The following is a 27,878-nucleotide window of genomic DNA, read 5'->3' on the forward strand; positions in this document are numbered from 1 at the left end:
ACAGCTCTCTGCAACAAAGAACTATCTGGTCCAAAATGCCCTGCACAAAGGGAGCCGTTTCACCATCCCTGGCGCCTGGGATTTCCACTTCAGCAGAGGGTTTTGGCCGGGACTCAGGCAAGCCCTGGGGCCGCATGTGCCCTGTGCGATGTGCCCGGGACCCTCGGCTACATGTGCCCTTAAAACAGGTGCGTGGGGCAGACTCACGGCCCGTGTTCCTCGGGTCATCCCACCGCTTCGTACTTTGTCTGGTGTGAGTAGCCAGGAGCTGTCAGTTGTATCCAAGAGTCAGGAAACACCCTGCACTGTCTGTTGGCTTAAAAACAAAATAGCTTTTTGACATGTGAATAACATATCATACAATTCACCCCTTTAAAGTGCACCAATTCAGTGGCTTTTAATGTATTTTCAGAGTTGTGCATCCATCACCACAATCAATCTTAGAACATTTTCATCATGCCCAAGAGAAAGCCTGTAGCACATCACTGAATTGATAGTCACTGTCTTTCCTGTCTAGCTGTCACACACATTTAAATGGCCCCTATTGGATTCTGCATCTCTCCTGACATGTGTTTTCAGTTCTCTCGGGTACATATGTAGGAATGGAATTGCTGAGTCATACGGTGACTGTGTTGAACCATTTGCGCACCTGCTGCTTTCCCAGGGCAGCTGCACCCCTTTACATTCCCAGCAGTGCCCATCCTTACTAATGCTATTATCTAGTTAAAAAAAATCCAGCCTTCCTAGCAGGGTGAAGTGGCATCTCATCGTAGGTGGATTTGCATTTCTCTGAGGTCTAATGAAGTTGAGCATCTCTTCTTGTGCTTTCCTGGCCTGCTTGGCTCTGGCATTTCTTTAGTTACCTGTATGGCTCCAAAGATGCTTCCATGCCATTCCCTCAGATGTTTTACACCATATGTAATTCTTTTATCATCTTCTCCTGTCTTTGGTATGAAAGTCAGAAATTACTGAATATTTAAAAGTTAGCAGAAAGTATAAATATTAACATAACAAATGCCCATGATTTATAATGCCGGACTTAATAGCTGTTAATGTTTTGTTAATTTCATCCTGCCCTTTTTTTTTTTTTTAAAGTAAACGTTGTAGGTAGAGTTTGCTAGTTGGGATTAGGTTCTGCTGTGAATAACAGAAGACTCCAAGTGGCAATTTCTTAAATGAGACTGGAGTTTACTTTTCCTTCACCTGCAGGAAATCCAGATATAGTTATCTGGGGCTGTGGCTTTCCCACAGTGCCAGGGTGTTAGGCAGGGCCATCCTGAGTGGTGGCGCTGCCAACAAAGGGCCCAGGTAAGGGGGTGCGTGGGGCTGGAATCCAGCCTTTGCTTTACATGCCGAGCTCTGGGTCCATGGGGTTGTATCCAGCCAGAGGTGGTGCGTTTTTCTTCTCTTTTTCTTTTGAAGATTTATTTTTTATTTCTCTTCCCTCCCCCCTCCACCCCCCTGTTGTCTGCTGTCTGTGTCCATTCACTGTATGTTCTTCTGTGTCTCTTTGCATTCTTGTCAGCAGCACCGGGAATCTGTGTCTCTTTTTGTTGCATCATCTTGCTGCATCAGCTCTCCATGTGTGCAGCGCCATTCCCGCAGGCTGCTCTTTTTTCATGCAGGGCGCACTCCTTGCGCCTGGGGCTCCCCTACATGGGGGACACCCCTGCGTGGCATGGCACTCCTTGCACACGTCAGCACTGTGCATGGGCCAGCTCACCACATGGGTCAGGAGGCCCTGGGTTTGAACCTTGGACCTCCTATGTGGTAGGTGGACGCTCTATCAGTTGAGCCAAATCTGCTTCCCACGTTTTTCTAAGTTGCAAAAGGCACCATATAGGTTCAAGTTCATTACCTTGTTTCTCCATCTAATATCGTTTCCATTCCTGAAGTCTGTCATGGACCAGATGGCTGCTGGAATACCAGCGTTGCCACCACATTCCAGCTAGTTGGAAGGAGAGAAGAACAAGACATACAAGAACATTTCCTGAAAAGTTGCCCAAACCAATTCTGATTTTATCCCACTGGCCAAAATTTGATGTGTTTATTTCTATGAAAGAAAAGAAAAATTGGGTTTTGGTAGACAAGTAGTAGTCTCTGCCACACATGGGGAGTATAGAGCATTCAGAAAATGTTTCTGTTTGGGGAGATGGGAATGTTTTAGTAACGGAGGGTGATGAGGGTGCCCCAGTATTGAGAGTGTGATTCATCCTGTTGAAATGGTATGCTTGGGAGTGGTTGAAGTGGGAAAGTTTGTTGTATGTTACTACAATTAAAAGAAACAAAAACTAATGTGACAAATACAATACATGGCCCTGGACAGGCTCTAACAAGAAGGAGGAAAAAATTGGAATATAGGCTGTAAACTTTATATTAATGTTAAACATCTTGAACTTAGTGACTGTATTTAAGGTGGTTACAGAAGTGAATATCCTTGTTTGTAGAAAATGGTCACGGCAGTATTAAGTGTTCAAGAAGTATGATGTATACAGTCTACACTCAAGAGTTGAGAAAAATGGATGGGTAGACAGATAGATGGATTAATGGATAGATGGATAGAATGATATGGCAAATGTGGCAAAATGTTAAAATTGGTGCATCTGGATTTCAGGTGAGGAAGGGAGAAAAGATGTTGTAGCTCTCTGTGTGGGGTTTGTATTATTTTGTAACTATGCTGTAAGTTTGAAAGTAGTTCAAAATAAAGTCGGGAATAGACTTGGCCCAGTGGTTAGGGCGTCCGTCTACCACATGGGAGGTCCGCGGTTCAAACCCCGGGCCTCCTTGACCCATGCAGAGCTGGCCCATGCGCAGTGCTGATGCACGCGAGGAGTACCGTGCCACGCAGGGGTGTCCCCTGCATAGGGGAGCCCCATGCGCAAGGAGTGTGCCCCGTAAGGAGAGCTGCCCAGCGTGAAAGAAAGTGCAGCCTGCCTAGGAATGGCGCTGCACACTTGGAGAGCTGACACAGCAAGATGACACAATTAAAAAAAAACACAGATTCCCAGTGCTGCTGATAAGGATAGAAGCAGTCACAGAAGAACACACAGCAAATGGACACAGAAAGCAGACAACTGGGGGGGGCGGGGGGGACTGGGAGAAAAATAAATAAAAAATAAATCTTTTAAAAATAAATTAATTAAATAAAATAATCACCATTCTCTTAAATAATTCAGTAAATTACACAACTAAAAATCAAGTACCTAAGAATAAGCAATTTAGATTTCATCAAACATTTAAATATTGATTGTGAATTTATGCTTTAAACCAACTTTTTTTTTTTTTTTTTTAAATTTTTTTATTTTTTATTGACTTTGTAATAATATTACATTAAAAATATATATGTGAGGTCCCATTCAACCCCCCCCCCCCCCCAACAACACTCGTTCCCATCATCATGACACATCCATTGGATTTGGTAAGTACATCCTTGGGCACCTCTGCACCTCATATACATTGGTTCACATCATGGCCCATACTCTCCTCCATTCCATCAAGTGGGCCCTGTGAGGATTTACAATGTCCGGTGATTACCTCTGAAGCACCATCCAGGGCAGCTCCATGTCCCAAAGACGCCTCCACCTCTCATCTCTTCCTGCCTTTCCCCGCTTTAAACCAACTTAAAACAATTTTTAAAAATATGTAAACATTTATAGTGATTATGATGACTTATAATAATTATGATTTTAATGATCAAATATACTTGCACTAAAATTTGTCATAAAAGTATACATATTCAAAATGTAAATTCATTTCTTCACTATCTTTTCTCTTACTGTTATTATTCCTGAAGGAATAATTTTTTTAACATTGTTTCTTTCTTTTTCTCTCTCTCTTTATTTTTTAAATAATTTTAATCATCTATCCTAGAGAGCAAGGTTACCTTCTTAGACCAGCTGAGCATAAGGTTACTGGTGGTAGTCTGTGATTCAGGACCAGAGACACAGGCTTGGAGATGCCTTGACAGGTGGTTCTGAGTCTATAATTATTTTAGTCACCTAGGCCATCAAAATGCAATATATCAGAAAATGGGTTGGTTTTTACAATGGGGATTTATCAGGTTGCAAGCTTACAGCTTCAAGGCTGAGAAAAATATCCATGTCAAGGCATCATCAGGTGACACTTTTCTCCCTAAAGACTGGCTTCTGGCGACCCTGGACTCTCGTCACGTTGGCAAGGCACATGGCAGTGTCTGCTGGGCTCTCCTCCTCTAGGTGTGTTGCTTTCAGCTTCTGGCTTCTGCGGTTCTCTTTCTCTTCATCTGAATTTCATTCTCTTATAAAGGACACCTGTAAGAGGATTAAGAGCCACCCTGGGCCACCCTCCAACTGAATAATTTAATCAAAAGACCCTCTCTGCAATAGTCCACACCTGCATGGGTGGATTAGCTTTAAGAACATAATTTTCTGGGGTCCACCCAGATTCAATTTGTCACAGTAATCTAGTTAGGTAAGGCCTTCTTTTATGGATAGACTTTCCCATTACATTATTTTCTGTGACCATTCATATGTTTTTTCCAATCCTGATTTTTTTCCCCTAAAAATATTTAACCTAAGTGGTTCCTTTCATAGTGTAACTTGATATTTACTCACCATAACAAGAGCTTGTTCTGAGTGTGTTAATGTTGTAGTACAGCCCTGTAGCTTGCTCTGTGTGAGGCTTGGTCTGGTTTAATTAAAATCACTGAAAAACTGTTATCTTTTATTTCTCACTGACTGTCATAAATTAGCAGCCTGGCAATGCCTATCAAAATGTATGAAAGTACAGCTATTTTTTTATATTCTGCTTTTGTTTTTGTTGTTTCTCTTGTAGACAGCATATTGTATTAATCAATCTAAGAAACTGTAATATTTTAAAGTGAATGTATAGGCCATCAAAGTTCAATCAGCAACTGCCAAGACTGTAGTAACTCAGTCAATTCAACCCTGACTCTGACTTTCCCAAGTTAGGCCACACTCCACAGGATAAGGGCAATCCTTTACCAGACTGCCCCTCAGGCACCAGTTGCAAGATTAGGGGTTTCTAGGGCCACCTGCACTTTCTGACCAGCTGAGCATAACTTTGGGGGTTCTCATCATCCCCTTGGGTTCAGTAATTCACCAGAATGACTCGCAGAACTCACTGTGAAAGCACTATCTATACTTAGGATTAAAAGTTTATTACAGTAAAAGGGCACAAATCAGAAAAAGCCCAGAGAAGAGATGCACAGGGTGAGGTCTGGGAGGGTCTCAAATCCAAGTTTCTGGGTCTTCTCCAAATGGATTCAGAACACATCACCCTCCTGGCCAGAAATGAATCTTCTCAATTTTTTTTTTCTTTTTTTAAAGATTTATTTATTTATTTAATTCCCCCCCTCCCCTGGTTGTCTGTTCTTGGTGTCTTTTTGCTGCGTCTTGTTTCTTTGTCCGCTTCTGTTGTCGTCAGCGGCACGGGAAGTGTGGGCAGCGCCATTCCTGGGCAGGCTGCACTTTCTTTTCACGCTGGGCGGCTTTCCTCACGGGCGCACTCCTTGCGCGTGGGGCTCCCCCACGCGGGGGACACCCTTGCGTGGCACGGCACTCCTTGCGCGCATCAGCGCTGCACATGGCCAGCTCCACACGGGTCAAGGAGGCCCGGGGTTTGAACCGCGGACCTCCCATATGGTAGACGGACGCCCTAACCACTGGGCCAAAGTCCGTTTCCCTCTTCTCAATTTTTGAAGCTCTCTTGGCTGTAAGTATCCCGAGTGCACATGGGATCTCATGCAGGCATGATTTATATCCTCAGTGTTAGCTTGATGGAATTCAATCTGCAGCTCCCTGTCTCATGATATGATATGATGTGATGTGGCCCAGAGCCCCAACCCCCTGTGGTAGTTTGAGACTGTATACCCCCAGAAAATCATGTTCTTGAAACCGGTCCATTCATGGCTGTGAGCCTATTGTGGTATGGGACCGTTTGATGAGATTATATCAGTAAGGCATGACCCAGGGTGGATCTTAATTCTCTTAGGGCGTCCTTTATAAACAGATGACTGTGAAGAGAGAGGAAGCCACAGAGACACACAGGAGCTCAAAGAAAACCCCAGACACTGAGAGGGTCCCAGAGACTGGAATCGGTGGTGCGCAGAGGCACAGAGAACAACCCCCAGAAGCTGAGAGAGAAGGTCCTGGGAGCCAGAAGCTGAAATCAGTGGAATACAGAAACTGAGAGGAAGCCACTGAAGCCAGAAGCTGAAAGCAGTGAGGCGTGGAGAAGGGGGTGAGATGATGCCACCGTGTACCTTGCCATATGCCTTGCCAGTTGGGAGGAATCTGGAACCACCTGCAGCTGGTCCTCGGGGAGGAAAGCACTGCCTGACAAAGCCTTGGTTTGGACATTTTCACACCCTCAGAACTGTAAGCTTATAAACTAATCCCCGTTGTAGAAGACAACCCATTTTTGGTATATTGTCTTAGCAGCCTTTAGCACGCTAGGCCTAGCCACGTGGTGGGTCTTTCTGGCACGGCCCTACCCTGCCACTGTCAGGGGTGGTCCCCAGCTCACCATGAAGAACAAAAGACACACCACAGGTTATTGCAAAGATTCAGAGGCTGCTGGGGAAAGGACCAGCCAAGTTTTTGCTTATAGTTCAGCAAATTGAACCCATTTGCATTTATTGTAATTTGTACGAAATGTTAGGCCTGGTTTTTGTGTGTTTTCTGTTTTTTCCTGGTTGAGGTAGTGATTGCCAGATTTCTCCATTGTAAGTAATTAGTGTGTAATCTGTAGGGAGGTTGAGATAATTTGACTGTCTGGTTCCCCGTTTACCTTTCATACAGTGGTTTAAGCATCCACTCATGATTTTCACTTGAATCAATGATTCCATTGGCGAACTCTTAAATGTTTAGTATGCACACTCGTCTCAGTTAAAATGCATTCAGTTATAAGTTAAAAACAAAACAAAATCCCAGCTCCACCTAGGTTAACCATTCAAGATTTATATCACTGATTCATGAAACTGGAAGTCCAGGAGTGGCTGTTCCAGCCTCGGTGTGATTCAGTGCCTCAGCAGGGTCGTCAAGAGCCCAGTTTCTTTCTGCTTTCTTCTCTGTGATGTTAGCTTCACCCCCAGGTTGTTTTCCCTTCATTCTCACAAGATGGCTGATTTTGAATGCTCTGTCAGGAAGTTAGGAAATTCCTTTCCTAGGAGCTTCTAATACATTTCTTTTCATGCTTTGCCGCTCAGACTGGGTCAGATTGTAGACTAAAGCAGTGACTGCAACCAGCAGTAAAGCCCGAGTTCCATCTTACCACCCCTTGAACCAGAGGTGGTGTCACTTCCTCCCAATGGTATGGGCTGTGCAGAGGAGACAGGGGTACGGGAATGAAAGGTAGGAGTGTCCAAGAGAAGAGGAGTAGTTGTTGGGCAGGCACCTAAAGTCCTGTTTTTCTTATCTCTATCCTGTTAGCAGATAAGATTGTACAGTTTAAGTTGCTCTCTTCCCAACCCTATATTCGATATCATTTCTTTTTTCATGGCAGCCCTAGGAAAACAATACAATGAACCAGAGGGAAATAAGCCTGAGAGCAGGAGTTCTATCTCATTGCCCTTTACCTGCTCATTCTTGGTTTCTTTCTTCTTTTTCTTTTTTTTTTAGTTTGAAATAATTTCAATCTTACAGGATAGTTGCAAAAATTATACAAAACCCATACAGAAGACTTCAACATACCCCCACCCAGATACCAAGATCCACCAACTTTCAACAATTTTGCAACATTTGCCCTCCCTCGCATCCAACTAACCAACCTACCAACAATCCATCCATCTACCCATTTGTTTCTGTGTTCCAATGTAACATTGTACCAGTTTTTTCTTAACATTTGCCAGTATGGTGTGAACTCCATGCTCCTTGAACACATAAGTACTTCTGTGTATTTTTCCTAAGAGCAAGGATATTCATTTACGTGTCTACCTTAAGTCCAGTTACCAAGTGTAGGAAATCTAACACTGACATAAAGCTTACAGTAATTCTACAAAAATTTTCCACATGATTTACAGAAAAAAAAAAACTTGCAGAAAATACAGAATTCCCATATTTCTACCCTATTATTAAACAGTGCACTAGTGTGGTACATTTGGTATAATTGATGAAACAATGTTATTATAATTGTACTATATTATTATAATTGTCCATAGATTACATTAGGGTTTACATTTTTTGTTGTACATTACCATTTAAAAATTATTCTAATAACATATATATAACCTAAAATTTCCTCTTTTCATCACAGTCAATGTGTAATTCAGTGGTGTTAATTACATTCACAATGTTGTGCGACCACCACCTCCATCCCTTACCAATAACTTCACTGTTGATCCTTGATGCTTATCCTTGCTAAAATACATCTTTCATAGTTCTTTCAGTGAGGGGCTGTAAATAGGAAACTCATAGTCTTTAAATGTTCTAAAAATATTTAGTCTTGTTCTCATTCTTTAGTATTGTGGTATATAAAAATCTAAGATGATAGTAATTTTTTTTGGCTGATATTATACTATTGCCTTCTTGTTTTTGGTATTAAGTCTTACATAAATCTGATTGTCTTTGCTTTGTTGACAAGCAGGTATTTTCTCTCATAGTTGTAAAGATTTTTCCTTTTTCCTTTTTATAGTTTCACTACAACATGTCCACATGTGGATTCTTTTTTATTATTATTATCTCATAGGCATTTAGTAAGCTTTTTTTTTAAGATTTATTTATTTCTCCCCTCTCCCCCCTTCCCCCCCTCCCCCAGCCCTCTCCCCCCTTCCCCCCCCCCCCCAGTTGTCTGTGCTCTGTTTCCACTCACTGTGTGTTCTTTTGTGTCTGCTTGTATTCTCATTAGATGGTTCCAGGGACCCATTCTGGGACCTTCTAGAGTGGGAGAGAGGTGATCATTCTCTTGTACCACCTCAGCTCCCTAGTTTGTTGCGTCTCATATTGTCTCTTCTCCGTGTCTCTTTTTGTTGCTTCATCTTGCTGTGTCAGCTCTCCATGCAGGCGGCACCACTCCTAGGTGGGCTGCATTCCTGCGTGGGGCAGCACTCCTTGCCCAGGGGGCTCTCCTTGCATGGGGGGCACTACTTGCACAGGGTAGCACTCCACACGGGCCAGCACCACATTGGCCAGGAGGCCCTGGGTATCAAACTCTGGACCTCCTATATGGTAGATGGCAGCCCAACCACTTGAGCCACATCTGTTTCCCTGGTGAACTTTTTAAATCTCTAGTCAGTAGTGGAGATTTTGTAATCTTTTATTCTTTTTTTTTTTCCCTCCACTTAATAACTATTCTTTCCTCTGCCCTCAGATATCATCCTTGTTTCTTCATTTCTCATTCTTGTATTCTGTCTCTGTAACTGCTGTGCCTTGGGAGGTTTTCTTACTTTTATCTTCTACTTTACTAATTCTCTTTTTAACTATGTCTTGTCTCATTCTGATCCAGTTATTAAGGTTTTAATTTCAACAGTTATATTTCTAATCTTTAAGATTTTTACTTAGTTCTTTTTATGTCTGCCTATCCTTGTTTCAAAACCTCCTGTCTTTGAAAATTTTTGAGTGCTCATTTTAAAATTTATTTGGAATTGCCCTAATATTTCTATTTCATCAGGTGTGAAATCTTTCATTGTTGGTTTTGTGAAGTTTCTTTTCTTTTCTCTCCCCTTCCCCGCCCCAGTTGTCTGTTCTCTGTGTCCATTTGCTGCATGTTTTCCTTTTGTCTGCTTCTGTTATTGTCAGTGGCATGGGAATCTGTGTCTCTTTTTGTTACATCATCTTGCTGCATCAGCTCTCCATATGTGCAGTACCATTCCTGGGCAGGCTGAACTTTTTTTCACACGGGGCGGCTCTCCTTATGGGGCGCACTCCTTGCGTGTGGGGGCACCCCTGCGTGGCACGGCACTCCTTGTGCGCATCAGCACTGCATGTGGGCCAGCTCCACACGGGTCAAGGAGGCCCAGGGTTTGAACTGCGGACCTCCCCTGTAGTAGACGAATGTCCTATCCACTGGGCCAAGTCCGCTTCCCTCATATTATGTTGATTTTAAGACTTATTTTCACACTTTAGTATCTCTAAAATTTGAATTCATCTTTTAATTGATGTGTTAAAATATTGTCATGTTTTAACTGGCAGATTCTTTGCGACACATAATGACATCTCTCTTGATGAAATACAATACGACTTTTATTCAGTATTGTCTGATTGTTGCACACTGCCTAAGGCTGAAGTTTTGACTGCTTTCTTTATGGTTTTGTCTGTGAGCTTATCTTCCAAGGGAGTTCCCATCCTTGTGAGTTACACCAGTACCCCATCCTTTTTTTTTTTTTTTTTGAGGGTTGTGTCTGCTTATGTATAATGGAATATACCTGTTCCAAACCCAGTTTCTTAGGCCAGGGTTTCCTCATTGTGCCTGCAATTCAGGTTCAAGTTCTTTTCTACATGTGGTGACCCCTTCTGTTCATGATTTGGGATCGGCAGCTTGTTCGTGTATATGACACTAGGTTTGCAGGCAGGTTTTCTGGGCTTTATTCACAGATGGAGGAAATGTTTTCCTGGCTTCCAACTCCCATTCAGCCCCTTCCTTACTGGGACTTATGCTTTGACCACCTGCCACCCCCATCAGTTTCACCATCTATAGCCATCAAGCATTCCTAGTCTCTGACCATTTGGAGGAAGCAAGTACATGAGATAGGCATACTCAGAGATTGCTAAGAACGTAAATGTCTGTTTCTTTCCTGTTCTGTAGGCTGGAGTAGGGACTGCTTCCAGGAGTGGGGCTCCTTCATCCAACTGGCCATTCCCAGCATGATCATGGTGTGTATCGAGTGGTGGACCTTTGAGATTGGAACCTTCCTTGCAGGTTTGTCAGTGGTTCAGTATAAACCCACAGTTAGCCTGGGTATCATGCATCAGAGCTTTTAAAGATACCTAAGTTTTGCTTCTCTTTCCTGGCATGTTTGATCAGGTCCCCGTGAAAGTTTTCAATGTAGGTTTAAATCCTCATCCAACCGTAGCATTTTCAAGTTGGGTGGACCATTTGCTCTACCCCAGTGCCTTCATATTGTAGAGGAGGAAACTGAGGCCATGGGTGGGAGAAAAAACACCTGGGCTTGGGTCTTGTGATTCCCTCAGTCCATCCTCAGTCAGCTGGAGCTGACTCCTGTTAGGCTTCATGCCAGGTTGTTAAGATAATTCCAAATGCAGAGCTGACCGAGTTGGCTGTTGAGACAGGACCTCTCTTTACTTCAGCACTATACTTTGTCACAAGTATTCATGTTTGCCCTCTCATTACTAGTAAAATAATAGAGTAAACTGTAGAGACAGAGGATGATAATAATTCATGTCAAAGGTTTCTTGGACACTTGAACACTTCAAATATCCTGTGATTTATCTAAAAGAGCACTGTTGTCTTCTGTCCTTTCCCTGACCACACCATCACCCGACATCTCCCAGAGAATGTCAGAAGAGACCTGCAGTTCAAGGAGCCTCGTTTTTATCTACTTTAGACCTAATGTTTTGTTCTAGAAGTAGGTACTTCTAGAATGAAACTATCACATCTTCACTGCTTAAGATCTTAGTAATTCCCTGGGAAAGAATACTTGGGGATTTCCTACAGCACAGCCAGCCAATTCTGCCGGGGGTTTTGCTTCTCTGACATTCTTAGCTTCTCTTAAAATTAAAATTTTGTTATGGTTTCATAAGGAAAATGTTTGCTTTAACCTGCCTTTGCAATGTGTTTCGTGTGTGTATGTGTGTGCCAACATTTTAGGACTGATTAATGTGACCGAGCTTGGAGCCCAGGCTGTTGTTTATGAACTGGCCTCTGTGGCCTACATGGTAAGAACCTCTGGGGTTGAGAGTCCTCACGCTCTGCCTAAACTCTGCTTGGCCAGTGTCTTTGGTTCCTTCCACCAGCGCGTGCTGAGTGCCCACCCTTCTCTGTGCCCTGGGGAGAGACGGGAACCAGGCAGCATAGCAGAGTGAGGGGAGCCAGGTGGACTGGTTCGAGTCCTGGCCATGCTGCTTCCCAACTGTGTGACCACAGCTGTCTGCTTAACCTTTCTGAGCTTCAGTTTCCTCATATGTAAAATGGAAAAAAGCAGTACCTATTTTGCAGGTGAAGATTGAATGAAGTGAAACTCATGAGACACTTTGTACAATTCCTGGCACATTAGTTCAACAAATACTTCCTGTGGGCCTGCCCATGGAGTGGGTGCTGGGTTGCAGTGGAGAGTAAGGTGTACCCAGGCCCTGCCCTCTCCTGGCTGCAGCCTGGTGGGGGGACAGAGCTAAACAAACCAACAGATAAATAGAGCTTTACAAATTATAGAGAGTACCATGAAAGAAGCAGGAAAGAGTCTGAGATGGATAAAAACAGAGGACGCTTTTTTTTTTTTTAAGATTTATTTATTTATTTAATTCTACCCCCTCCCCTGGTTGTCTGTTCTTGGTGTCTATTTGCTGCGTCTTGTTTCTTTGTCCGCCTCTGTTGTCATCAGCGGCACGGGAAGTTTGGGCGGCGCCATTCCTGGGCAGGCTGCACTTTCTTTTCACGCTGGGCGGCTCTCCTTATGGGTGCACTCCCTGCGCGTGGGGCTCCCCCACGCGGGGGACACCCCTGCGTGGCAGGGCACTCCTTGCGCTCATCAGCGCTGCGCATGGCCAGCTTCACACGGGTCAAGGAGGCCCGGGGTTTGAACCGCGGACCTCCCATATGGTAGACGGACGCCCTAACCACTGGGCCAAAGTCTGTTTCCCCAGAGGACACTTTTTAAGATAGGGTAGTTGGGAAAGGTCTTTTTGAGTTGCTGCTTAAGCTGAGACCTGAAGGATGGGAGGGGCCAGCCCGGGAAGCTCAATTGGAAGTCATCCCTGGCCAAGAGGGAAGCCAAGCCTCAAGGGTGGAAAGAAGCATTTTGTGTGCTCAGGGTCCTGAAACTCAAGAGCAGCCAGCTGAAGGAATTGGTGAGGAGGCTGGTGAAATGTGTGGCTGGAGAAAGCACACAGAGCCTGGTGGGCCCTGGTAAGAAACAGCCATTCTTGCTGCCACATAGAAGATGGCTCGGGTAAGAGCAGAGTGGGGTAGGGAGCAGTGGGGCGAAGAGGACAGCTGGTGGATTGGAGAAAAGCAGATGAATTTGCTTTACTGTAGAGGCAGAATTGATGGGATTCATTTGGAGTTTGCATGTGGAGAACAAGGGAATGGGAGGAGTTACAAAGGACTTGGGAGTTTCTGGCTTGAGCAACCAGGTGGGAGGAAATGCTTGACCTACTGTGATGGTTAGGCTAGTGTGTCAATGCTGCCAGGTAATTGTGCCCAGTTTTTTGGTGACGCAAGCACTGGGATAATTGTAATAATTGGACTTTAGTCACCGGTGAGTTTACTGCATAGATGGTTGATTACATCTACATCAATCAGGGAGATTGCCGTCAGCCATGAGTGACACTTTATCCAATTAGTTAAATGCCTTGAAAGGGGCAGTGATTTCAGCATTCAGAGAGAATTTCCCAGTTGATCTTTGGACAGCCAACGTCTCCTGGAAACTAATCAAGGACCTTCATTGGACTTTCATCAGAGCCCCTGGTTTGCCGCCTGCCTGCAGAATCTGCACTTGTACATCCCCAAGGTCACATGAGAGACTCTTATAAAATCTCATACTGGGAAGCAGATGTGGCTCAACTGATAAGAGCATCCACCTACCATATAGGAGGTCCAGGGTTCGATACCCATGGCCTCCTGGCCCATGTGGTGAGCTGGCCCACGCGCAGTGCTGCCGTGTGCAAGGAGTGCCATGCCACGCAGGGGTGCCCCCTGCATAGGGGTGCCCCATGCTCAAGGAGTGTACCCCTCAAGGACAATCCCACATGAAAAAAGTGCAGCCCAACAAGGAGTGGCACCACACATACAGAGAGCTGATGCAGCAAGATGACGCAAAAAAAGAGACACAGATTCCTGGTGCCACCTGACAAGAATGCAAGCAGGCACAGAAGAACATATAGCGAATGGACACAGCAGACAGTGGGGAGAAGGGGGAGAAATAAAGATAAATCTTTTACAAAAACAAAACCAAAATCTCATACTATTGACAGATACCTCCTGTTGATTCTGTTTCCCTAGATAACCCTGACTAATACACCTTCTGACAATTTTTGTGCATTCTAATGCTGTACTGCTATTCGCTTTTTTTTTTTTTCATTTTTTGCTTTTTAAGATGATCAGACATCTGAGAATGGGATTATGGGCCAGTTTTGTGGGGGGTTTTCTTGCATGTCTACATTTTTTATCTTAAAAAAAAATCTTGAATGGTTATTGATGTGGTCATCTAGGAGTAAAAGGGAAGAGTGTGTAGGAGGCGAGCCCATAGGTAGAGGTCAGAGACAGTGGGGAGCCTGAGCAGAGGAGGCTGAAGGGCTGGCCAGCGTAGGAGGAGGAATTGAGTGAACGTGTTGGAGACGCAGGAACAAAGAATTTCCTTTCATGTAGGGAATGCCTGACTGGGTCAGACGCTGCTGCGAGGTGACACAGGTGAAGTCTGAAAAGTGTCTGCTGGGTTTAGGATGCTTGGACACCTCACCGAGTGATGAGGATTGCAGGCCAGATTTGAATGCACTGACTTTCGAGGGAGGGAGAAAAGTAGAGACTGCCAAGATAGACAATTCTGTCTAGGGGTTTGGTTGTCAATGGAAGGAAATAGGCAACGGGATTTGGTTTTCTTGGTGGGATTTGGTTTTGCTTCTGTTCTTAAATGGTGACACTGGAGCTCACTAGATATTTGGTATAGAGTAACTGCCTACGAAATTCTACCTTATGTTCTGATCTTCTCTTTTCTACCTACTGAATATAATATATCAATATCTACTTCCTTTTGTTAGAGACTTAGACAATAATTCCTTGTTATTCTCATGGTTAAAACACTAGCGATGAGCTTAAAATAAAAATTATAAAATACAAAGGGATAGTTCACCATGAATGTCAGTTAATAGATACAACTAAAGGAAAGAAATTGAAATGATGGTACAATAAATCAGAGAAGAGAAAATGATTATGTTTAAAATAATTTCACATAGAAGAATGGAAACCGAAAGAACAATATTTGGAAAAGAATTAAATAGAACTTCCAGAAACAGAAAATATAGTCATTGAAATTTGGAGTCAGATGAGTTACTACTGAAAAATAAATGAAATTGGAGATACGTCCATGGACAAACTTGTGGATGAAGCAAAAAAGATACAAAGAGAAAGAATATATGAAGGATAAATTATAAGATAAGGGGGTAGAATGAGGAGGTCCATTATATGTCACATAGGAATTCCACAGGAGGGAATGGAGACTAAGACAGTAAAAGTAAGACATGAATTTTAATATTCAAGACTCATAATGAAGAATGTATTAAAGGGTCTAGCCAGGACAATTCGGCAAGATAAAGAAGTAAAAAGATACGGTTTGGAAAGGAAAAAGTAAAGCTTTCTATTTGCAGATGACAGGAAAGCCCTGATGAATACACACACACACGCAAAATAGAATAAGTGAGTTCAGCCAGTTTGCAGGATACAAGATCAATATATTAATATAAAAATCAGTTGAATTTCTGTACACTAGCAATGAACAATCTGAAAATTGAAACTAAGAAAACAACTCCATTTGTAATAGTGTCCAAAAAAAATCAAATACTTAGAAATAAATGTGAGCAAAGAAGTATAAGACTTGAATAGTAAAAACGACATCACTTGAAAAAAATTAAGAATAAATAATAGAAACATATCCTGTGTTCATGGATTGGAAGATTTAATATTATGAAGACGAAATTACCTCCCAAATTGATCTACAGATTCACTGTAGTCCCCAGCAGAATTCCAACTGCCTTTTTTTTTTTTGGCATAAATGAACAAGCTGATCTTAAAAATTCATATGGTAATGCAAGTGACCAAAACTAGCAAAAACATTCTTGAAAAAGAACAAAATTGAAGAACTCACGTTTCCTGATTTTAAAACTTACTACAAAGCTACAGTAATCCAAGTTTGGTATTGACATAAGGATAGACATGTAGATCAGTGGTACAGAACTGAGAGTCCAGAAATAATTCCATACGTCAATCAGCAAGTGATAGTGATTTTTGTCAGGGTTGCTGTATTTGTCATCCAAAGAGGTGCTGATGCAAAGTACCAGAATTGTTAACTTGTATAAAGGTTATTTGGGGTAGAAACCAACAGTTACCAGACCCTAAAGAGTCCAACTCAAGATACCATAAGAGGTACTTCCTTACCCAAAGTCTGTTGCCACATGTTAATGCAGATGGTGGGCGATGTCTGCGAGGGTTCAGCCTTCTTCCTTGTAAGGCTCCATGGTCCCAGCTTCTTTCATTCTCAGCTGTAGGCTGGCATATGTCTCATCACTCTCCCTGGGTATTTCTTTCTGGGCTCAGCTGTTCTCTCCACAAGGTCTGCTGTAGACTCAGGCTCATCTCTTCCCTGGGTCTGTATCTATGGAGCACTTCTCCCCCAGCGTATCTGTTCTGTGTCTACTTCCTTGTGAGAGTTGATCAGCCCAAAGGGGCTGGGACTCCATTCTGAGTTGCACTCTCATATGGTTGAATCAAAACCCTAAGTGTAACATAATTTAATCAGACATCTCAGCTGAATCTAATACAATCAAAGGGTTATCATGCCAGAGGAAAAGCCCAGTTTATAAACATAATATTTCTTTTTGGAATTCATAAATAAAATCCACAGTTGCCAAGACCACTCAATGGGGGAAGAACTGTCTTTTCAACAAATGGTGCTGGACAATTGGATATCCTTATGCCAAAGAAAGAATTTGGACTCCTACCTCACACCACACACAAGAAAGTAACTTCAAAAGGATCGAAGACCCAAATGTAAGTGCTAAAACTATAAAGTTCATAGAAGAAAACAGACATAAATTCTCTTGAACTTGAATTAGGCTATGGTATTTTAGATATGTCATCAAAAGCACAAGCCACAAAACAAAAATAGATTAATTGGACGATCATTTTTTTAAAATTTGTGCTTTAAAGACCACCACCGAGAAAGTGAAAAGACAACCCACAAAATAGGAGAAAAATTTGCAAATTATTAATCTGATAAGAGTCTTGTAACTAGAATATGTAGTTATTACAGAAAAAAAAAAGATAACCCAACCAAAAAAATGGGCAAAGGATCTAAACAGATATTTTTGAAAGAAAACAGACATGTAGGCAATGAACACATGTAAAGATGGTCATTGGAAATGCACATTAGGGAAATGCAAATCAAAACACACCATGAGATACCATTTCATATCCTGTAGGATGGTTATAATTTTTAAAATGTAAAATTAAGTGTCAACAAGATGTGGAGAAATTGGAACTCATACCTTGCTGAAGGGAATGTAAAATGGTGCAACTACTTTGGGAAAGAGCCTGGCAGTTGCTCAGTAACTGTGATCTGGAGTTACTGTGTGATCTGGGATTGGTTCCCAAATGAAGACTTCCATGGAACAGCATTATCATGATATGAAACACTGTTTTCCAAACTGTTTGGAAAATTTTAACGAGGTGTGGGGGAAAGGTCAAGGCTTATTAATACCCTCGAACTGATGTACATATAGAGGATTATGATTATGTCAACAATGGACCTGCTTAGAGTCACAGGAATTTTATGTCACCAGTGTGGTGACAGCATGCTGGCAGAAAGACATCTGAGGGACTGAGATTTTGGTAACGAGACCAGGACCAAGATGTTTTGTTTTGTTTTGTTTTGTTTTGTTTGTTTCTTGCTAGTAAGTGATGTTATAATGTCTCCCAATAAGTCATGGATTTCAAAAACAGCATACCTAGAACCAAGAAAAAGATCAAGTCCTTTTTATGATCACAGTGACCAAAGACTGGGCCCTAGAGAAGATTTTGATTTTGTTAGCAGAGTTTGTGGACAAAGGATGCATTCTACTCATAACCATCAGGCTTATAGTAACTTCTAGGAGCAATTTCCAACAACAACTATTGGTTTTGTTAATAGAGACCAGGGACAAAAATTAACGATCTTCCTATAACCACTAAGAATACACACCTCAACGTGATTTTCAGGACCAGTTACTTGTACAAGGTTTTAATTTCCTCCACAGAGGTGGTTTTCAAAGGCAAAGTCCTTTCCACCAGCACTATTCTCATGATGAAATGAATTTGGAAGATTTAGAATATACTGCTGAAGTATCAGCGCACAAAATAGGACTTTCATATGACCATTCCAACCGTGATTTCTCAGATAAAATGCCATTGAAAAAATGTGTTAACAGGTCATGGACAGAGACCACCACCCTTTAAAAAGTTTCAAAATCAGATGCAGTTAAGAAATTTTTATCTCAGCAATGGAACCGGCCCAAGGCAAATATCCTACTGTGACCACCCACCTTGTGATCCATAAGAACAGATACCATTGAAAGACTCTGAACCTGAAACATCCCTACAAAGACCGAGGTCCTTTCAAGACTACCCACTTCCTGATATCATAAAACCAACTGGTATTTAGATAAGAATTTTGGCACTGATAATTGTAGGGACAGAACTCAGAGACTGGCCCTTCCAGAAGGAAGAATGTATCTTTCAAATGGATTTATCCACCAGGGACAGAGGTGGTTCACACTGTATTCTTAACACATGCACTTCCATCTTCTTGTGTGCTCCAAGAAAATGGTTCAGCTGACTATTGCAGGGAGAAAATACAAGGGACAAGGAACAGCATAAAAAGTCTTTTTTTTTTTTAAGTAGGTACTGGGAATGAAACCAGGACCTTGTGCATGGGAAGCAGGCACTCAACCACTGAGCTATGTCTACTTCCTAAGGTCTTATTTTTAAGCACTGATTTCAATTATGGTATGCCTGTAGATCACAGAGCTGAAGAAAAACAGCACTATTACCATCTAGATAAAAATGCTGAGTAATTCACTTTTTTAAAAAATCAGTCCTTTTATCTATATTTGCCCACTGTTTCATTGTTCATCCAAAAATCATTTCAAAATGAAAAAATTAGTTGTATGCCAAAAGACAATTTGTTTTATAAAATTAGCTATCTATATTGTGTTCTTACAATTTTTTTGTAAGAATATTTGTAAGTATACCTAAGAAAGCTAACAATGTGGCATACAAGTAGTTGCTTATTCAGAATTGGAAATCAGATTTAGTGAGGTCTATTTTTAGTTAAATATGCTAATGAATTTCTTTTCTGGTTACAAACCTTATAATAAATAATTTCCTTATTTAACAAAAAAAGTCAAAGATAGAATGGTGTAAGTAAGCAGCAAGAGAAAAACCTTCCCAAACCTTAAAGAGTTCATTGGCAAATTCTCCCAAACATTTAAATAAGAAATAATACCAAATCTACTCAGACTTTTTTCACTGGAAAGATGAAATATTTGACTATAAATGTGTGGTAGTTTGGAGCTCTGTTCCTAATCAGTTCCTGGAGGTGTGAGCCCTTGTAAATAGGATCTTTTGACAGCATTACTTCAGTTAAGGGAGGATCACACAGAGAGAAAGGAGCCTCAGAGGAAGCAGCCAGAAGCTGAAAGTCAATGGGCCCCAGAAGAGAAGGGAGAGGCCGGGAGAGGCCGCCATGTGCACTGCCAGGTGGCAGAGGAGCCCAGGACCAAGGATCACCAGCAGCAGCCCCAGAACACTAGTTCTTTGGAAGAAAGTATGGCCTTGATGATGCCTTGATTTGGACTTCTCCTGGCCTCAAAACCTAACCCAGGGAAACGGGTGTGGCTCCTGCCTACCATAGGGGAGGTCCATTGATTGGGCTCCTGCCTACCACATGGGAGGTCCAGGGTTCGATGCCCAGGGCCTCCTGGTGGGGCAGGCTGGCTCGTGTGGCGAGCTGGCCTGCACGGAGTACTGTCTTATTGGGAGTGCTGCCCCACGCAGGAGTGCTGGCACACGTGGAGAGCTGGCACATCAAGGGGACACGGCAGAAGGAGACACAGAGGAGAGATAATGGGAGGCACAGCAAATTGGGGAGCTGCAGGAGAGTGATCACCCCTCTCCCACTCCAGAGGGTCCTGGGATTGGTTCCCGGAGCCACCTGTTCAGAGTACAGGCAGACATGGAAGAGCACACAGCAAATAGGCAGAGAGAGCAGACAGTGGTGGGGTGGGGGAGAAATAAATCTTAAAACAAACAAACAAAAACCTAACCCAATAAATTCCCATTGTTTAAACCAACCCATTGCGTGGTATTTGCTTTGGTGGCCATAAAACTAAAACAAAATTTCTTTGAAAATCATTATTTGAAGATGATATGACTATCCATAAAAATTCAAAGACTGAAAGTTTTCAGACTTAATACAGTTGTTAGATGTTAAATTATTAGACAGAAATCAGTATCATTATATAGCAACCCATAACCAGTTAACAATAACAATAAAGAGTAAATTCAATAAGCCAGATACATATATTTAAAACTATAAGGTACCTGAGAATAAAATACAACAAGACATGTACAAGATATTTCCAGAAAAAAAAAACTTCATTGACTGTCATAAAAGAGAATTTAATGAATGAAGGATTCTACCACATTGACGGGTGGGGAAAGTCTATATTGCAAAGATGGTAGTTCTCCCAAAATTAATATAAAAGCCAGTGGAGTTCCAACTGAATTTTCAATGAAACTTTATAGAATTATTGTAAATTAAATATGGGAAAGTTATTGGCCAAGTACAGACAAAAGAAAAAAACTTTTGAAGAACAAGATGAATAAAAAGAGGAAGAGAAAGAAGAGATAGAGGAATTCATCCTTCTATATGTCAAGATTTTCTATAGTTACAATTGTGAAATGTTTTGCTCAGGGATAGACAAATCTGCAACTGGATCCATGTGCACATGAGAACTTGTTCTGTGATTTGAGTTGGTGATAAATATCAATGGGAAAGAGATGCTTCTAGGACAGCTGGCTATTTAAAAGGAAGAAGAGGGCGGTGGACTTGGCCCAGTGGTTAGAGCGTCCGTCTACCACATGGGAGGTCCACAGTTCAAACCCCGGGCCTCCTCGACCCGTGTGGAGCTGGCCCATGCGCAGTGCTGATGCGCGCAAGGAGTGCCCTGCCACGCAGGGGTGTCCCCCGCGTAGGGGAACCCCACGCGCAAGGAGTGCGCCCCGTAAGGAGAGCTGCCCAGCATGAAAGAAAGTGCAGCCTGCCCAGGAATGGCGCCGCCCACATGGAGAGCTGACACAACAAGATGACGCAACAAAAAGAAACACAGATTCCTGTGCCGCTGGCAACAACAGAAGCAGACGAAGAAGATGCAGCAGATAGACACAGAGAACAGACAACCAGGGCGGGGGGGGGGGGGGGGAGAGAAGGGGAGAGAAATAAATAAAAATCTTTTTTTTTTAAAAAAAGGAAGAAGATAAAAATTTGGTCCTTATGTACACACAGAATAATCAGAAATTATTTAAAGTCCTAAATGTGGAAAGCAGAACTACAAAATTAGGTAAAATTGTAGGTAACCATGATTTTTGTGAAGCAAAAATTTTTTCAACAAGATATAAAAAGTCCAACTATGAAGGAAAATATAAATTTGATTAAAATATAAAAAGGTTGAATAAGACAAAAGACATCATAAAGAAAATGACAATTAAAAGACTATAAAAGATATTTGACACATTGCTATTAATGAATTAGGATTCAGCATATAAAAAGAACTAAAGAGAGAAAAAGAGTACCAATTCAGTAGAAAAACGGACAAAGCATAGTAAGACACTTTTAGAAGAAACCAGAATTGCCAATAAATATATGAAGATTCTCCACCTCACGGGTCAATGGAAATGTGAATTAAAACTTTGAGATAACATTTTTAAGGGTTGCCATTATTTAATATTTGAGGACATTGATTGTTGGTATGTGGAGAAGTGGGAACTCAGTACATTGCTGGTGGGCAATTTGGCACTAATTTGTAAAGATGAAGATGCAAACAACCTATGATCTAACAGTTTCACATTTTTTAATATTCTCACATGTATAAAGAAATATGTACAAGGATGTTCATTTAAAAATTATGTGTAGGGAAGCGGATTTGGCTCAACTGACAGAGCATCTGTCTACCACATGGGAGGTCCAGAGTTCAAACCCCGGGCCTCCTGACCCATGTGGTGAGCTGGCCCATGTGCAGTGCTGATGCGCGCAAGGAGTGCTGTGCCACGCAGGGGTGTCCTCCGCATAGGGGAGCCCCACGCGCAAGGAGTGTGCCCGCAAAGAGAGCTGCCCTACATGAAAAAAGTGCAGCCTGCCCAGGAATGGGTGCCGCACACATGGAGAGCTGACGCAGCAAGATGACACAACAAAGACACAGATTTCCAGTGGTGCTGACAGGAAGAACCCACAGTGAATGGATAAAGAGAGCAGACAATGAGGGGAGGGTGAGAAAGACAAATTTTTAAATCTTAAAAAATTATGTGTAGTAGGGAAAAAAGTGGAAACAACCTAACAGTCCTCTGTAGGAGAGCAATAACTAAAGTGCAGTTTTGTCAGTGTATACTACAAGCAATTAAAATGAATGAACTGGACCCATGCCATCAGCATGGACAAATCTCAAAAATACAAAGTTTAATGAAAAAACTGCAAAAGGATATATACTGTATGATGTCATTTACAATAAAACAATAATGTATATGCTGGATTCAAATATATGTAGGGAACAGCAAACCACGCTTTAGAATTATATACACCGATTGTGGGAATATGGCCAGTGGGGTAGACATAACGCTTTGCTCTCACTGAAACGATGGAGAGGGAGTCTGGGGCTGCCTTGGTGCCCTTACCAAGGGTGCAGGAGACCAGGACACTGCTTCACAACTGACAGAAGAGTGGGGAACAGAGAGGAGGGATCCGAAACACCAAACTTGCTGGAGCTGGTGGGTGTACATCCAAGAGGCTTGGATCTCTGGACTGTCCATGTGCCAGCTGAGCCCCGGGTCTCAGGGGAGTTGTAACACCTACTCTTTGGTTGATGGACTCACCCTGAACAACTAACGGAGGAGATGATGGACAGACAACGCGCCAGGGGGCTGGGGGAGCCTGTGGCTGCAGTCAGGAGAGTCCCATCTATCGGATGTATGGGATCGAAGCCCTCCTCACTTGGTGGCGGGGTAGACATCACGTTCCCACAGTCCTCAGGACTGGGAAGCAAGCTGTGGGTTAAAATAAACTTACTAGTGTTCGACTATGGACTCCCTGTGAATCTGGCAGTGGAGGAGATGCCGTTGTTGTGGAGGCGGTGACCATAGATGTTCTGTGGTCGGGGAGAGGCAGGAACAGGTGCAGTGGGGAGGAATTACCTGAATGACATTACGACAGATACAGGCCATTGTGTGCCCAGCCATGGCCTGTGGAGTCGAGTGGGAGAGAGTGTAAACCACGGTGTAAACCATTAATATACTCCGTGCTTAGTGGCCGTGCTCCACGATGTGTTGATCAATTGCAAAGAATATACCACACTGACGCAAGTCGTTCCTAATACGGGAAAGCGTGGGAGGTGTGGGCAGTGGGGCATACGGAATACCCTGTAGTCTGTAACAATTATGTAATCAAATTATCTTTTAAAGAATAAAAAAAGTGGGAGAGGAAAGAAATCAAAGAATTATAGACACCAATTTGGGGATAATGGACCTCTCGGGAGGCAGGGAGTAGAGATGATCTGTTGGACTTGACCTCCACCTGTCGTGCATTTCTAGAGAAAGGAAAGGGGATGGGAAAGAGGGAAGGGAAGGGTGGGGAATAGATCAAATAATCTCAGTGGAGGGAACGTGGGTTTTATTTATTTTGTTTTCTCTACTTTTCTATGCATTGATTTTTAACACATTTTAACAAAGAACCTAAGCTCAAGGCTCTACTATTTTGTACTCAAAACAGAGAAGGAAAAAACCTACTAGGTCTGCTCACCTCTAATCTGTAAACTTCCTTTTTAAGTGAATCTTAAGGTCATCTTGGTTAAAAGAACCAGCCCCCAAGAAAATGTAGTAGAAATTTTCCTTGCCAGTGGTTGTGGTATTTATATACGAGAGGTTTCTATGGTTTTTTGTGTTACGTTGATTTTTTTTTTGGTTTTGTTTTTTTCCTACAGTTTTTATTGTAGAAAATTTAGCATGTAGAGAAATATAATTTTTAATTCCTCATAAACTCACCTCGTCACAGAGTCTTCACAACATTCCTGACTTTTGTTTGTTTTTTCACCTAGGTGCACCAATACTACGAATTATTATATTCACATCACATTTTTCCTCATGTTTATTATAACTTAGTGTTAGATGTAAGCATTTCCCATGTTGTTAAATGTTTTAAAAAATATTTTTCATATGAGTCTCCAAAAAGAGTTGGGATGTTATCAGAGGGGTTGCCTTTATGCACACCTCAGCAGAGTCCCAGAGACAGATAAAGCAGATACAACCCCAGGTATTGGTTCTTTTGAGGGCTACAGAGACCCACAGGTTCTATGGTCATGGCAGATGGAGTTCAGTGCCATGTCAGTTGGCCCTACTTTGAAGTTTGTGTTTCTATGTGATAGAGCTGGACTTAGATGTGATCTTTGTCCACAAGTCTGTCCTTTTACTTTTATCAGAACTGTAGTTATTGCTGGGTTTAATGTATACCCAGGAGACCTGAATCTCTGGACTGACCATGTGATAGCCAGGCCCTGAGCCTCAACAGACTTCAGCTCCTACACTCTAGTTTATTGGACTTACCCCATTCAGCTAACATGGAGGTGAAGAAGGTCAACCACCACACCAGGGAGCCAAGAGTGCCTACAGCTGAAAGCAGGAGGATTGCATCCAGCATCCATGTGGAATCTAAGCCCCCTCTCGATATAGATGTGGAGTGGACACAACCATTCTAAGGTCCACAGGATGGAGGAGTAGAGTATGGATTAGAGTGGACTTACTGATATTCTGTTCATGAACTATTGTGATTAGTAATTGAAGAAAACGTGGCATTGGTGTGGAGAAAGTGGCCATGGTGGCTGCTGGGGCTAGGGAGTGGGAGGAAGAGATGTGATGTGGGGGCATTTTCGGGGGTTGGAGTTGTCCTGGGTGGTGCTGCAGGAATAGTTACCGGACATTGTATGTCCTCCCATGTCCCACTGGGTGGACTGGGGGAGAGTGTAAACTATAGTGTGGACCATTCACCATATGGTGCAGCAGTGCTCAGAGATGTATTCACCAAGTGCAGTGAATGTCTCATGATGATGGAGGAGGTTGTTGTTATGGGGGGAGGAGTGGGGAGGGGGGTATATGGGGACCTCATATTTTTTTGAATGTAACATTAAAAGAATAAAGACAAAAAAATACATTAGTGACACACACACAAAAAATATTTTTCATTACCCCTTAAAACTCCATTCTATGGATTTATTTAACTTTCATTATGTTAGATATTTATATTTTTTCCAAGTTATAGTAACACTATACAAGTCATTCTTTGAAAACATCTCTCTCAGGCATCTGTGGTATACAAGGCACAACTCAGTTTCCACTGTTTCAGAAGGAAATCCCAACTCTCAGGTGTGTTTCAAGGGGAAAGAAAGTTTGAGAACTACTTAATTGCTCCATCAAAGCCCAGGAAATTCCAAAACCTGCCATGCCTCTTGCCCACCGCTCCCCCCCACTGCGCTCCTGGAGAGAAGCCTGGATGATCAAAATAGCTATTATAGAGTCCACGTATTCCCGCCCTCTCTGTTAAAGACTACTCATTCTCAAAAAATATTTTTGTTACACAAATTGAATATACTTAGTAGCTAAAGAAAACTTAGAATGCAAGAAGTGGGAAAGTAGAAGATAGGAGAAAATTCCTAACACGGGTTCTTAACCAGGGGTCCATGGAAAGATTTCAAGAGGTCTGTGAGCTTGAATTGAAAAAATCTACTTATCTTCTCTGACCTCTAACTGAAATCTAGCATTTCCTTCACTTATGAATATATGCAATAAATTATAGTAGTATTCATTTCCTATCACATTACAGTTGCATATCTTGAAAAATTGCTTATGCTCATCCATACTTCAAAATTATGGTAGTTGTTAGACCTGACACTAGTTGAGTGTTATAAAACTATCTGCCACTACGTTCTGAGAAGGGGTCCGTGGGAAAAAAAGGTTAAAAACCCCTGTCCTAATGTGAATGTTGTTCTCCCACATTTTGTCATCAGCTGCTAATAGTCCGTTAAGTTGGTTTTCTAAGCATTTAGATCGTGTCAAATGCTTTGCAGTTATAATGCTACAATAACCATTTTTAAGCATATAATTTTTATTTAGACTTATTTCCTTAGACTAGATTCCCAGACTTGGCATTACAGTCTCAAATTAGGTTTTTCTAATTATGAAAGTAATGTTCATTTGCTGTAGAATTTAGGAATCAGAAAAGCATGAATCATTAACAGTTGAGTTACTTTTCCTTCAAAATTTTTTGCTCTGCTTTGCTTTTCCACAGTTGTATCCTACTTTTTTCACTTAACACTACAACACAAGCATTCTTTCAGGTTTTATAGGCTCTTGATAAAGATAAGTCAAAGTTCCAATTTGCCTGTGTATAATCAGCCCCTGAATATAGTGCTTTACTTAATCACAACTATAACTGGACTTTTAATTTGTGTGCAACTTCTTACAACCACCAGTACTGTTTCAGTGAATTATCTTTCCACATAAAATTTTGTCTTTGGGAACATAAAGAAAATCTTGTCAGAACTGAGTATTTTAAAGTATCTTTGCTAATTCTATGCATGAGAAGTGGGCAGTTTAACATTCTTGTTTTATTTATTAGGTTATCCCTATTTTTCCTTGATTAGTTATTTTTCTTTTAATTATCTATATTCTTTGCCTGTTTATCAGTTTATATGAACTCCAGCTACAAAATAATTAGTTTGCTTTCAGTAGTATTTGTGGCATTTTTCCCCGTTTTCCTTAAAATTTTTCTATATTCTTAAAAAATATTTTAAAAATAATTCATGCTAAGCCACACATCAAACACTTAAATAGAACTGAGGATTTACAAGACTGAAAATAAGTGTGTTTTCCCGTTTTTAATCTGGCTCCCCAGAGGTATCCATTTATAATCATTTCTATTTTTAGTTCTAAAAGTTGCCACCAGTGTTTCATTATCTGCATTTCTTATCACTTTTACATAGTGTCAGTCGACTTCCCTTTAGGAAAGACTAGACATACAGCTCCCCTTCCTGGCACCTCCCTCTACCTTGTGGGTTTTTGTTATTTTGTTTCTAGTTCCATCCCTGGTTACTTTTACAACTTTACATAATACACTTAGGCCTCTGTTTCTTGATTCATCAACTTGAGATGGTTTAGCTTGACTTGCCATCTTGTAAAATGAGGAATATTATCCCCATTTCTTTCCATGTCCTTTCTCATTTGCCTGCCAGATCCCACAGGACATTAACAGCCACCACCCGCTGATACCACAGATGCTGTGGGCCAGGCACTAGTTCATCCTCATTACATTCTACATGACGTATTTACTGTTAATTTCCCACATTTTTACAAATGAGGAAACTGAGGTCCAGGGAGGATAATCTGGCCAAATTCAAAGAAGTTAATATTTGCTAAGATTTGAACCTGAGTGTCCAGCTCCAGAGTCCATGTTCTTAATCACTGTATTATGCTACCTCAGCTATGTCATAATTTTTACTTTGTGAAGATTTTAACATTGAATTGGGTTTTATAACCATTTTATCTTTCCTGTGTTAAAGGCTGCTTACAAATCTGAAAGCCAGTAAATAATATTTATATTATGATTTTTAAAAATATTATGTATCTAAGTGATGTTCCTAGATCAGATGAGAAAGACACATAATCCCAATAGTCATGAAAGATCTCCCACTTGAAAGACTTTT

At 41.7% G+C, this 27,878-nt stretch overlaps 1 protein-coding gene across 2 annotated transcripts in view; it reads left to right on the top strand.

Annotated features, from left to right (window-relative positions):
• The window catches only part of LOC101437429 (multidrug and toxin extrusion protein 2-like), a 76,938-nt gene that overhangs the window by 15,391 nt on the left and 33,669 nt on the right, over positions 1-27,878 (top strand). For both annotated transcript variants that reach the window (XM_071210279.1, XM_012524789.3), the window contains exons 8-9: positions 10,741-10,854; positions 11,764-11,831. In XM_071210279.1, the coding sequence (XP_071066380.1) occupies positions 10,741-10,854; positions 11,764-11,831 (182 nt within the window). The remainder of the gene's footprint in view (positions 1-10,740; positions 10,855-11,763; positions 11,832-27,878) is intronic.

The sequence above is a fragment of the Dasypus novemcinctus genome, chromosome 21 (assembly GCF_030445035.2).
Source record: "Dasypus novemcinctus isolate mDasNov1 chromosome 21, mDasNov1.1.hap2, whole genome shotgun sequence".
Taxonomy (NCBI): Eukaryota; Metazoa; Chordata; class Mammalia; order Cingulata; family Dasypodidae; genus Dasypus; species Dasypus novemcinctus.